General features: G+C 38.9%; 2 protein-coding genes across 3 annotated transcripts in view; one reads left to right on the forward strand and one right to left on the reverse strand.

Moving 5' to 3' along the window:
* vsnl1a (visinin-like 1a) overlaps positions 1-2,548 on the forward strand; it is a 42,765-nt gene extending 40,217 nt beyond the window's left edge. For both annotated transcript variants that reach the window (XM_039599241.1, XM_031740821.2), the window contains exon 5: positions 451-2,548. In XM_039599241.1, coding sequence (XP_039455175.1) covers positions 451-648 — 198 coding nt within the window. In that variant the 3' untranslated portion in view covers positions 649-2,548. The remainder of the gene's footprint in view (positions 1-450) is intronic.
* Positions 2,549-4,892: 2,344 nt separating this feature from the next.
* On the reverse strand, positions 4,893-8,464 carry sf3b6 (splicing factor 3b, subunit 6). The gene is made up of 4 exons (XM_031740781.2): positions 8,310-8,464; positions 7,670-7,788; positions 6,006-6,144; positions 4,893-5,372 (listed from the first exon to the last, which is right to left on the reverse strand). Exons 1-4 carry the CDS (start codon positions 8,337-8,339, stop codon positions 5,283-5,285), a joined length of 378 nt encoding a protein of 125 aa, XP_031596641.1. The 5' UTR covers positions 8,340-8,464; the 3' UTR covers positions 4,893-5,282.
* Between the last annotated feature and the right edge of the window lie 5,653 nt (positions 8,465-14,117).

A 14,117-nucleotide genomic window follows, 5' to 3' on the forward strand; every position in this document is an offset into this window, starting at 1 on the left:
CATGGACAGAGTAACTACACTCACTAGAGATAAATGACAGCGAGAGTTGTTTGTCCTACCGAGGCCACCGTTGACGCTTGAAGTGGGAGGGGCAAGAACACAGTATTCATTTAACCGCAATCTGTGATCTAGTGGAGAGATTCTACACACTCTAGCTTTACGTCAGCAGCATTGATGGTGAAAGCAAACAAATCTAAATGAATGTGTTTGTGAATGAGACTTGCAGTGACAAGCACTTTACCAGTACTTTTTAAAACACTTGGAATCCGTAGCTATGGGGAATAAAGACAAGTCATTTAGACATGTGTATAAATCCATGTTAGACATTGTTACTCGGGATTATTTGGAAAAAAGAGCCACAGGTTTGAGACCCCTGATTTAGAGACTGGCAGCTGAAGAAAACTTTGAAGCGTACTCTAAAAGTCTTCTGCCCTCTTCCTCCCCCTGCAGGCCATCTACAAGATGGTGGGCACGGTGATCATGATGAAGATGAACGAGGACGGCCTGACGCCCGAGCAGAGGGTGGACAAGATCTTCTCCAAAATGGATAAGAACAACGACGATCAGATCACGCTGGAGGAGTTCAAAGAGGCGGCCAAGAGCGACCCGTCCATCGTATTACTGCTGCAGTGTGACCTCCAGAAATAGGCCGGAGGGCGAGCGGAGCGCTCCACCAGCCGCCACGGACTGCACAGAAAGAATTTCATGTTCCATTCAGTTTGCAGCTATTTCCACTGAAAAAAATCTCTATATATGCTTGGACTACCTTTCAATGGATCTGCTTCTTGTGTTTGAAACACTCGTGTGCATGAGAATGTTATTTGCTATTAAAGATCTACACACAATATACAACTAGTGTGCAGGTGCCAACGGTACGGGTGCGCACTCACAGTACAAACACACATACACACACACACACACAAACACACAACTCTCACTACATATAAACACCTCGCACAATTATTATTATATATATATATATATACATATATATAGATCTATAAATATGAATATATATTTAAATTATTTAAAGATCAACTGCCAAAATGTGAAGTGTGCAAAGTATTTTCCATACAGGTTCATTCTACTGGAGCTTGCGCATCAGTGATGTGCTACGTTGAATTTGCCGCTACTCTATTTATTGTTCCGAGTTTACTGGCGCTAGCTGTGTGTGTTTCATTATATCGAGTAATGTCAACCGAACCAAATTCCTATGATAATGTATCTGCCTCCAATAAGACACTCTATCCATCGTCTCAAGTACCAATAGCTCTAGAAGAGATGGATTTTGTCCAACTTTTCCTTCCGAAAACATGCTCGTACTGTCGGTAAATACTGTAAATGTAGTTAATTTGCATGCCTTTAGGTTCTGCCTTAAAAAAAAAAAGCTCCTCATTTTGCATCCTATGATCGAAGACAGGAAGCCTTATCGGAGCAGCGTGATGACACTTTGGTGGTGGGAGAACCGGGAGAGACGATTTTTACTGACTAGGGAGGAAAAAGTTGACCGCAGTCAGTCCGTCGTATGGGATGTAGGTTTTTTTGTGATTTGTTGAGACGTTTTCTTTTGACTGCTTTAACTGTGGGAGCATGTTTCCTTGTAGATTAGGTGTGGTATATGTTGCTAAGAACTAAACCCCTGCTCCACGCGCACTGAAACACAACAATCCAGTCATCATACGAATTAACAGATGTTGAACATGGAGGATTTTTGAAGTAAAGCGGAAGCACTGGAGCTAAAACACTTCAGCTGGAGTTAGATTGTTCTACGTTACCATCGCATCCACTTCTTTCCAGCTCGCCCACGGGTTGCATATCATCACGATGACTTCAGAGGAGTTTTTTTTCTTGTTTGTTTGTTAGGCTGTTGGAGTGTCTTGTTTGTCTTTTTCAGTGGAAGTAAATGAGTGCTAAAGCAGCAAAGGGAGCAGTGAATGGCGTTTCATTACTACCAGAGGACGGCCCTTACTGTATGTGTTTAGTAGATCGGACGATTTTTGCCCCCCTCCTCAACCCCTCAAAGTCTTTCTCTCTAACCAGTCAGTCAGACTTTTTGTACTTTTTTACTCCTTTTCTCTCACAAATTGTACACATACTGATGCATACCAAGTGTAGAGAAGTTCAGTGAAGCGCAGTGCCCCGCCCAAGAATGCTTTGGAAATCACCCGTTTGCCCTCCCCTGACATTTTCCAGCCTGCGTAAAACTACCGGTATTTTACGAGCTAGCGGAGGATAAAGGAGACGTGACGTGTCATAATATACACAGTACTGCAATAAAGATATATCATAGCAGTCCATCGTCATCTTACAGCAGTGTGACTTGTCCCCGTGTCGAGTTTCTAATCTGAACTTCTTTACATGAACACCTTTGGCCAGATAATGTTTCTAATTACAACTCTGTTATTATTCTTACTGCTATCAAGATACCAAATGTAAGCAATGGCAACCGTGTACAAGGATTCTTTTGTAGCATGTATTGTGTCCCTGACGACATGGCTGCACTACTCCCTGTGTTGTGGTTTAATCTAATAAAAGGAATTCAATGGGCTGTTGTCTCCTCTGTTACTTAAAGGTCAATCATGGAGGCACACTCGTGGTCCCCAGCCTTCGGTTTGATGTGGCCCCTCATAGTTACCTAGGTAGGAGTTGCTGATGTTGTTGTTAGAGCTAGCGAGACAAAAAGGTGTCACTAACACGACTGTACACATATTAGCATTAGCTGTTCTTCTGGCTAATTCATTTGATTTTTATTCCCAATGGAACATAAAAAACATACCAAAGGTTTAAACTGAGACATTTTACTATGTCATTCAAAATATTAGCTCTTAAGTGCTCGTCTCAAACGGTACTGAAAAATATAACATTTTGCAAATAATGAGGTGAACTCAGTCACATGACTGACCCGGGCAGCGTTTCTCCGAAGTGTCGGCAGAGGTTCACCAAGGAACCAAAAATGAGCTGTTTCTCTTAAAGCTGTCGATTTTCTCAGTGATTGTAATTAAACTTTTTACGTTTTTCCTGTCTAAGCTTTATTTTCATCATACACTTTTAATAGTTTAACTAATACTTCTACTATCTCCTCTTTGGTTACTTGTTCTCTTTTTCCATTACTCGAATTATTTCAGCTGTTCTCCGTGTATTCAGTGTCAAGGACCACAGATGAATTACACATCGTGCAGCCGTGATGACAGAGAACATTTTCACGGGACTCTGTGCCATCCTATAAAAAATATCATACTTTCTTACTGTTTCTATGGGAAGTAAGATAGTAAGGAGCAATGAACACCGAGTAGGTGTTTATTCACCGACACTGACAAATGCAAAACAATGTCGTTAGTAGGGAGCCTTTATATCGTGCTGCTAATTGACCCCTGAAGTCACACCATCATTAAGGGTTTACATATTAAGCCAAACTAAACACACAGCTTATCTGATGATCTTTATTGATACTAAATCAATACTGTAGAAATACCAACTAATAAATAAGATATTTCAGCACTTTTCATACAACCAATAATTTAAAAATCTTTTTTAAATTTTTTTTAAAAATATATAACAAAAAAAAAAAAAAAAAAAAAAAATGGTGTGGTTATTCAGTCCCCTCTGCAATCACTTGGTGTTACCTGAGAGTTTTAAAAAGCACTCAGGACTCTCGGCCTAAGAAACACGACGTGTACTCAAAATGTTTATTTATCACAGTGTATATGTGCGTTCTCCTACACACTGGGATACACATCTGTTGGTTTAACCAAACTGGCCTGATCAAGTTTTCTGTTCCTAGGCAGACATTCAGCAGTAACAGCTGGAAGGTCATCAACAAGAAAAAAAACCCTACAAACAAATAATAAAACACGTCAAACGTCTTTGTGTGAGCGTGTTGCCTCACACAAATGGTGATGGAGTTACCCAAAATAAACTACACAAAAATAAAGAGAGTCCTGTGAAAACGTTCTGTTGAACACAAATGTGTAAAATCAAGCACATTTACTCACAGCTACACTCAAGGTAGGTTGGTAGGTTTTAGCCTACATTAATTATTTCCAATTCAATCCCAATTATTTCCAGTTTCACTATATTTCAACTTCCATTGTAAAAGTATACAAAGGAAATATATAAAGTGTACAAAACCTGGATTAAAGATTCCACTTTACATTTGTGAGTCCTCCAAGCGCAAACTGGGATTGTTCACTTCTAAAGAACCACGGCAATAAAACGATGTTTTCAGTTCACTGAATGTCAGAAGTGATGTGTTTAGTCTTAACTGTACTTAACACTCCAGTTAAGTATAATTAAGAAAAAGAAATTAATCCTCAGAAGTGTTGAGCTTGTAGTTATTATTAATTACAGTACATCCTACTGTCAATAATTTAAAAAAACAAACTGTTCAGTAACTGTAATCACTTTGCTGTGATCTTCAGCCACACATCTACTGACAGCTCTAACAGGTACTTGGTGTAAAATTCAAATGTGGGTCCTTATTTCAGATTTACTGGTATAAATAAAAATAATTCCCTAATTTACTAAAAGAGAGCATAGAAAAGCTTGTAATGATGCAGCTACGTAATAAAATCATCTGAAATGTCCTTGTACAACCACTAGGTGTCACCATTAAGAAACGATTTAATCTTAATAATAAAATGACTCTGACACACCACTGACTGCACAGAGTTCACTTAGCAGCTCTCATCTCCACACTCATCATCCCACTAAAACCCCAGGGACTGCATCACAAGCCATTTAAAGCCTGAGGCAAACTAAGAATCAGGCGACCCACTAACCCTTGTGCAAATGTGGAAAATGCACAGTCCATTGATCTAAATGGGTTCACGCAGAGGACAGCATTTCCACTAAATTACATCTACAGTATGTTAAAAACACAAGGAGATGGCAGCTTTTAGAAAAAAAGATTTATTTTATAGAAATGAAAAACCCACGGTCAGCTTTAAATTAAAAGTATGGAGAGAAAAAAATGCAGAGTAAAGCAATGCAGACTTTAACATGTTGCCCTGGGTGAAAACTAGGACGTGTCTCCTGCTAAAGAGGTTGTCTTGCTTGTCAATCACTTTGACAGGAACACAACAAAATTTTTAAGTTAAACTGACAAGCAGATTTTGCCCTGGTCTGAACTCAAATACTGACGGTGTAACCAGGTTCACACAGATTTGATCATGAAAATCAGAAAACCAAAACAAGGATGTATAACCAACAACTGTACTAGAACAAACCAGTCCAAACAGAGCAACATGTCACATCTAGAACTGAAAATAAAGCCTTTATGAAGACTACTTTGGAGGGTCTGTGTTGATGCCGTATTTCTCTTTTAGCAACTTCAGCTGTTCTTCTTTCTTTTTTGTGTCCATTTTCTGGAAAGCCTGCGAAAAGAGTTGATTTAAAAAAAAAAGTACATGAATATTCTGTTCATATTTTATAAAAATGTGAGCGCACTTTGTTCTCATTTGTGTGTCTGCTCTGCAGGGATAGTTTGGGGAACTTTAAGACCTTATACATGTTTATCAGTAACTGAGGAAATACAACAAAATACTGACTCATTAAAGCACAATTACACTTGATTTTCTGCCTTTGGCATCTAAACACTGAAAAAGTGAAGACTGAAAACAAAGGATTACAACAAAGTTAAAAAAGCCTCACCCGCTGTATTTACAGCCTCAACAACACATCTGCTTCATCTCAATGTAGCATAAATGCATTTAAGTGAATGAGGGGGGTAGTGCTACAGCTACCCTGTTCCTCTCACTCTAGCTCTACTATCATCAGGAAAGCAATGACACAACTCTCATCACCATCATATTGGATGTTTTGCTGTGTCAATCACCAGCTGGCTGTTAGTTCATGTCAGCAGTCATACTGTCGGCTCAAATGCAAACATTAAGAAGCCTTGAAGCTATCTATGTAGCTTGAGGGAACAGAGTTACTTTCAGGGACCTCCAAGAACCATTTGGTCCGGAAGACCTTTGTGCCTGCAGTGATGTAATGCTCATACGTACTCTGTTTGCGTTGTAGTAGAGGACCACGAGGTAACGATTGCAGACATTGAAGCCTGACAGGTGGTCACAGGCGTTCTTGGCATCAAAGATGTCTTCATATACGACATAAGCTGTTCCTCTTGTTTCAGGCGTGTTCCCTCTATGAAAAAACATCAGACACAGGAAATCATTACAAGACCTACACCTGATGGTGGGTAACAGTGGGGCATTTTCCTGTTTTCTTAGCACTCTCTTATTTTCTGTGTTATTATTGGATACACATGACAACAGGGTGGTTTGTTTATTAAGTGTTATAACTCCTCTGAGCTGAATAAAGTGGACTTTTTTTTTTTTTAATTATTACTTTACTGGCCAGGACATCCAGGAGCTCTCTCGCTGCAAGACAGGGATTATACAACCTTTGGGACATGCCAGTATAGTAACCTTATAGTTCTGGGACCGTGCATGTGCAGCTGGTGCCATTGCACTGAACAATCACATGGACATGCATAAAAGCAAATAACAGTGTGCACACAGGTTGGTTGGGTTTTATGTTCTTGAAGAACCCTGGCAGCGTCAGAGCTCTGGTCAGGACCATCTTTCTTCTCATCAGCAGTGGAACTTTTAGCAACCTCATCGTCACTAACCTTAGGCTGACTGAATTTAAAAAACACTGTGATTTTAGCCGTTATTTACTTGTTTGAGGTTATGGTCAGACTATCTTTGGATTTATACTGTTTTTGACTTGTTGTGGAGGTTTTACTGGAATGAACTGTCATCAGATCCAGGGACATTCACTTAAATTTGCCCACTGCCTGCATGCTGAAAACACAACTTTAAGAAAGCGTGCTACATTTGCTAAATATTTCCCCCCTTTATCCCGATTGGGGATAAAGGGGGGAAAGGAGAGTTTCCTTCATGGAGCAGTTTTTAACCAAATGGCTTTAAGAAAAGATCTTAACTGGAGATATTAAAAAAAAGTTTAGCTAGAAGCTCCGGGCTAATACAAGAGTCCAGCAGACAGGGGGCAACCCTGTCTGCTGGACCTGTTTAGAGGAAAGGCTTCAGAAATTCAGTCGTGGTGGTCATAGGTTGTGGTTTCTTGCGGTCAGTGCTCTAACTCAATAAAATTACCATCAAATTCAAATTTAGATAAGACTTTGAACAAATAATGTGTTCCATAATACAAAACTATTAGATGAGGAAGGCCAATTTGTTTTGCAAAATAGCGTAATTTCTTTACGAATGAATTATAAAACCCCCATTTAATTTATAAAAAGCATTTTTACAGCAAAAGAAGGAATTAGGGTTTCAAAAAATATGGCACCTCTTCCTCTGAGGCTGCTATTTTTTTTGGTTTTGGTCCGTCTATTCTCACTGTGAACACACTAATGTACTTGTTTTTTACGGAGTTATCAGTTCTGTGACTAGTTAGCTAATGTATACTAAAGTAGCAGGAACATGTAGTGTTTTTATGTCCACTTTAAATAATAGAGAGACATGAATAACATTTATAGATATTGATCAAAAATAGACAAAGACAGATAAACGTGGAGTCCAACTCCAAAATATGACTTTTTTAAAGCATCACTCTCTCTCTCACACACACACACACAAACAAACACACACACACTTCTTCATGAACTTCAACTGCTATTTCTGAAAATCTACAGTGAAACACTTACGTTCTGATTTGTCGTATTGGTCCATATTTCCCAAAGATATCATACATTTCCTCTGCTGTGATCTTATAAGGAAGATTCCGGACATACAGGATTCTGTTCACCTCAGGAGGTAATCGGATCTACAGCACAAAACAAAAAACAATAAAACAGTTCGGGTAAATAAACACTGTTGAGGTTACAACTAGCGACGAGCATTCAAAGAGTATTCAACACAAAGCTACTGAGGAAACGTAGCTTGTAGACATTTAACTCAAACTTTGTCGGAGTTAGGTTAAATCAGTGGTAAACTGTTTTATTTTCAGACAAACTTCATGGCTTCCTATTTTATTTTACCCACCGGCCCCGTCAACCCCCTGCTGCCCTTACATATATAACTCAGATATTTAAACCAACGACCACAGCCCGAACAGCATCAATCATCTCAGACAGAAGATGACTTTAACTGTGTGCTAAAGAGCGACATCATAAAAAGCACCAACAAGAAAAGTTACGATACAGTGTTGTTGTTTTCATTTTGCTAACGTGCTAAGCGGCTAACCGTACGCTAACACACGCTAAGGATAGCTTTGAAGCTAACTGAGCTAATGTTTTTGAAGCTCTATTTATCCCAAAATTCACAGTCCCACTTTTTCACACTTACATTAGCGCGTTTTGCTGCTTGCATAGCCATTGTGACGGGTTGTTTTGTTCAAATTAAACCTACGAACGATAAACACGCAGTCCCACCAGGCTCTCAGCTCTTCTCGTCAAAATGGCAACGGAAGCTGATTGGTGACGTACTTCCGATTTCCGATTGAACGCAAGCTTTGGAGTTGACGTCACGCCGCAATGCATCGTGGGAGCGCGGCGCCATTTTCGGGGTCTACGAATCCAAACAAATACACTGTGTTGGAACGACGAGGACAAGAAAAATGCTTAAAAACAGCTCAAAAGAGAATGAATGGACTGTATGGAGACCGATTGCGTCCAGAGGCGAAGCAGCGGTACCTGCAGAAATAGCGTGCATTGGAAATGTGGACCCGTATGAAATACGGCTGTGGAGTAGAAACCCTGAAGACCAACCGCTATTGACGTAGCCTGACATATTTTCATACCTTGTCTGTGGAGTCAGCGCGTACAAGTCGTCATTCAAACAAAGGTAAGTCAGCTCGAGTACTGCGAGTGAAATGCGTTTGATTTCCCTCCGAACATTCACATTAGTGCAGCATAAATTCATTCATGAGGGGAAATTACAGTGAGAACATGTGGAGGCTGTTAGAGGGATAACATAGTGAGTTCAGTGCATTGATGTGACATTGTCCTGAAGAATTTTGTTATTCTTTATGGTTAAAGAAATTGCAAGAATTTATTCATATTTGTTATAAATAATTCTAATTATACATCTTGCTTCCATATTTGTATCCTGTGTCACTAAAAATACATCTTTAGTTTTATACATTGATTAATGACCTGCAGAATCTCCTTATCATATTAAGTGATTCATAATTGTCACTTTATGCTTTCTCCATCTTGAAAGTGATGACATCCTTGCATTACATACTTTAGGTTCATTTTCTGCAGGCAGGTTTCTGACAGAGAACAGGCAGATTTAGAATATAACATGCAGCGTTCTATAGATGGATGCATAAAAAAAATGAAAAATTACATGTATGTGCTAACTTTCTAAACACTTTGTTACATTTATGATAAAGTAGATAAAACACATTTGTGTCGGCCTTGGCTCATTAGTTCTTGTCTTTAAATTAACTTTGTGTGTGTTTCAGGTGCTGCACTCTCAGAGACTGAATGAACCAGCATTGCAGCCATGGGTCACTGTGAGCATCACAGGGAAGGTTGAAGCTGCCCACTGCACCTGTATGGCGAGTCGTGAGAGACCTGCACCCATGTCGCTGCTCTTCTGTTTAATGTAGAAGCAACTATGCGGATCTGTGGCACAAGGACTGTTACAGATGAACCTGCATACTGGGTTTTGCCTGGTAAAATGACCAAGATACAGCCAGAGGTTGGCCATAAGATAGACTTCTCCTCTTCAGCTGCCCCAAAAAAAGGCTCTTGATCAAAACATAAACAGACCATCCGTATTGAAAGGTAAAAGGAGCCGTCCTCAAAAAAGAAAAATCCCACCTGCTACTGTGGAGGAGTTGTCACTGCTATTGGATACTTTGCTGGAACACAGTAAAGCTGTGGGTCGTGGGAATGACACATAATGTTTTATCTAGGGGTCTAGATTTATGCCTGAAGTGCACTGTCATGTAAATAATTTGCATTTACTGAATATGTACTGACTGAGTACCACTGTTCAAAAGTTGAATAAAGAAACAAACTAATTTTTGCCTTTTAAAAAAAAAATTAAAACCACTTTATAGAACATCACATCAGTTACAATGTAGAATCCATGTCATTTATAGTTTACAAATGACAAAATTTTTACACAAAATCATGACAGTGTTTACATGATATCACCCACTACTAACACTACTTAATTTACTGTATCTTCTGAAAAATTACCCCTATTTAAACAGCACAAGACTTAAGAATATTTAACAGGAGCAAGTTTCATTTTTCCCTGGTTTTACTACCACACTGTTCACCAAACGCAGCAAACCTTCACCATCTTATCCTGAAGGGTCACATCTTCAGCCTCACATGGAAGAAGTAATCTGATTGGCATGGTGGTATGTTTGAAGGAGGTCCCTTGTGTAGCGCTGGAACCCAGTCACGATGTGTTTCATCCATTTCATAGGCTGGTTTGCTGCAATAATGCCAAATAATGAGCAACTCTATAAATAGAAGACAGTTCTGCAAAATCACTCAGTAGGATGTTTGTTCTAATTTGCTATGACCTCAGAGTGCATTGAAAATAAAACTAATAGGCTATAAAGAGTGATATGAACAGATTTAGAACTTACTGGAATGAAAATGTGTGGAGCACCAACAGATATTTGGAGATGGAAGAGAGCTGGATATCAGCTCGTCTCACAGCTGCTATCCAGGCTAGACGTCTTCGTTTGGTAACATCGATACACGAGCTGCCTCATGTTGCTTCCAGGTTGGGAAAGAATGAAAAGATAAACCATTTTCAACCTTATTCTCTTGCCGGTCGTGCGATCGAACATTGCAGCCGACCACACAGCAAGTACGAACCATGGCTGTTGTGTGTGCCTTCGCTCCTTTTTTTCGCTTGCGCTTTGTTTTGACCCCGAAAATGGCGGATCGGGCCAAAATCCTTTCCATGCCCACCCCCGTGACATCACGCTCCAAAGCCCTCATTTTCCTAACCTGTAACGGTGTTCAGGATCACTGGATAGGTGCTAGAAGAAAAAAGAGAATTGGAACGATCTTATGTTCTGAGTCACGGTGGACATTCGCTGTGTTGAAACTACGACGTGCAGAAGATGGACTACAAAATTCGCATCTATATTCTCCACAAGGCGTTTTAATCCTGATGTTTTATTCATTTAATTTAAAAGAGAACAGCATGTAAAAATAAGGTTGGAATTGTAAAGAAAAGGGACATTTAGGGCCAGATTTATGAAGAATCTACAGGACATAAAGTATTCTTTAAGCTTTTTAACCTACATTGAATTATGTTGTTAGGATAACCACTTTCTCTGTCACGCTCCCCCAATCTGTCTACTGATTTTTGAGACTTATATACTAAAAATTACTGATTTTTAGTATAGTCATTGGGACTTCTTGTTTTAGGTTTTTAGGTGCTTCCCTGCTCCACAACACTGCATTCAAATCACTATCTTGTTACCAGGCAGTTGTTGCATTTAATACCAAGCTGACCATTGGAACACAAAGTTGTACTAACTTGCAGGTAATGGGAACAATAATGTTTCATAGAGGGAAAGATTGTGATTGAACAGTTCAGCTCATTCCCTCAGGAAGGATGATGAACTTGACTGACAGTAAGAGAGTGGACCCCAGAAATTGATGTGAGAAACAGCTACGAGGTCATGGTTATCAGTTAAGAGCCATACATACAGGGTAAGTAATAGTGGGTTTGCAAATGATATATGTGTGTGTGTGTGTGTGTGTGTGTCAGGAACTTGTAGAAAATGCTGCAAAGGGAGATGTCTCTGTTTCGTTAGGTTCTACACCAATAGTGAAGTCAAGAATAGTCAACAGATAGAACCACATGGGCCTATAACTGTGCTCACAGACTAACTCATTCATGCATGAGCACAGCTGCACACACTTATTTGGTTGTTGGATTAAATGTTCAAATGAAAATTACTTTAATGTTTGCTAAAAAAAAAAAAAAGAAGAAGAAGAAGAAGAAGAGCTTTGGGACAAAGCCAGAGTTTTGACACTGTGCTCACAGCTTTGAGCATGCATGCATCCATGTGGCCATTACACACTGGTTCTGATGACACCTCGCTCTTCTAAAAACAACATTTCTTCTAGCAACTATCACAGCCACAACAGGCGCAAGATATGATTTTTTTAGGTATTAGATTTCGTGCGACAGACTTTGTTGGTCACATTTGCGTGACTTATTTAAATATTCTGCCCCTTGCAGGATGACTACTCAAATCACAAGGAAATGTACCGTTTGAATACCGCACTAACAAAACAAATACTTTGGCTTCTTGATGCATTCTCAATCATCCAGGAAAGTAAATCTCCAAAAGTTGATTCTGTTCATCTGGACATAGCGTTTTGTGGGGGAAACGTTTCGTCACTCCCAGCCCATTGTTCCTTCAGTGGGCTGGTTTCAGTCATTATGCAAATGTACTGTTTATAAGGTTTGGGGAAACCTGCAGTCAGCTGAGACTGAAGAAGTCACTTGGATGAGTGACGAAACGTTTCTCCCACAAAATGCTACGTCCAGATGAACAGATTCAACTTTTGGAGAAATACTTTGGCTGTGAGCAATGAAGCATAATTATCATATATCCTTATCTTTTATATAATTATAATAAAAACTTTGGTTAGGGAGGGGGTGTTCACTCTGATTTTCCAGATATCAAAAGTACATTTACTCCTTTGAGATGACAGTCTCTGCTACATGAAAAATGCAACATTAGCATCCTTGTTCTGCTTATTATACAGGACAACTGTTTGGCAGGTTGCAAACACATTATTAAAGGTCTGTGGTGCCTTTATTACTGTTCTTACACTGGTTTTATAAGATAAGAGAGCAGCTGTGTGATGTTAAATAAAAACATGTGCTCACATTTAATGATGCTGATGTTCTGTAATCATACTGGTGCTCTGGTCTATGTCCGAATATGAGTACTCATACTGCTAGTAGCTTTTGAACTTTATCTGCATACAGTGGCGCGTTTCCTTTTGTCCTGTTTGTGTAGAGGAAGGATTCTGGTGTAATAACTTCTGAGGTAACCGTTCCTCTTTCCTCTACCCACCTCTGCAAAAACATGAGCTCTTAAACCAGAACACAATTAAGCTTTCTTTCTTTTGGTATTTATTTACTTCAAGAGAAATATGAGTCACAGCTAATTCATAGAAAATTAATTTCTCACCACTCTATTTTTGTCTTATTTTCTCATTGTGAGTTCTTGAAAATATTTTTTTCTTATGGCAAGTTCCAGCTCATATCAATTCTGAGGAAATAGCAGGATTTTGTTTTTACACATGACAGTTTTATTTGCAAACAACGAGTTAAACGTGTCTTGCAGCATTCTGCTGAAATCCTGAGCATGTGCAGTTTTCAAGTGGGTGTATTTCTGCTCTGTGTATTTTGGCCAGTCTTACCCCTAACAAATGCCTCATATCTGTTCCTCATATATATACCTCATATATATCTAACCCCGCCCAAACTATTTGTACTGTCAGAGTGCTTGGTTACAGTATTGGTACAATCTGTTTTATTTTTGCACCCGTTAACAACAACAATGGGCAAGTGAACAATATTAAGTAAGTAAAAAGTAAGTAAGTAAAATTTTATTTGTATAGCACCTTTCAAGATAAAAATCACAAAGTGCTTCACAGAAAAGCTAAAACATAAAAACATAAATCAACCAAAAGCAAGTTTAAAAAGATGAGTTTTTAGCGGGTTTTTTTAATATTGTATGTCAAAACCCTACAATAGCCTACAAAGAGAACCCTGTGAAAAGTTGATGCACTATGAACAAAACCTTGGTGACAATGGCAAGGAAAAACAGCCTTTAAACAGGAAAAGAACCAAAACCAGTTCTATGGATGTAAACCAGCAGCATAACTAATAAATAGTTTAGGCTCTTTCTCCGATTCTACAAAAAAACAAAAAAAACCCCCAAAAAACCCAGGTAAACAGTAATCTGAGAGTAAAGTGCTCTTCTAATATAGAGAATAAAGTAGTTTGAGTTCTTTAAGACATGTTCAAGACAAATATGAGTCATAACTAATTCATAGAAAATTCATTTCTTGGTACGTTTTATAGTTTAGAAAGCATACATTAAAGTTGTATTTTAAATATTATTATTTTTATTTATGGGAG

Source organism: Oreochromis aureus, linkage group 15 (genome assembly GCF_013358895.1).
Source record: "Oreochromis aureus strain Israel breed Guangdong linkage group 15, ZZ_aureus, whole genome shotgun sequence".
Lineage (NCBI taxonomy): Eukaryota > Metazoa > Chordata > Actinopteri > Cichliformes > Cichlidae > Oreochromis > Oreochromis aureus.

Bases quoted from the DNA above. Each gene is read 5' to 3' on its own strand.
- sf3b6 (XM_031740781.2), bottom strand. From the start codon at position 8,339: ATGGCTATGCAAGCAGCAAAACGCGCTAAT. The intron at 7,789-8,309 runs GTAAGTGTGAAA...TTTGTGCTGTAG, and splicing joins AAGCAGCAAAACGCGCTAAT to ATCCGATTACCTCCTGAGGT. The intron at 6,145-7,669 runs GTAAGTGTTTCA...GTTTTTTCATAG, and splicing joins CCAATACGACAAATCAGAAC to AGGGAACACGCCTGAAACAA.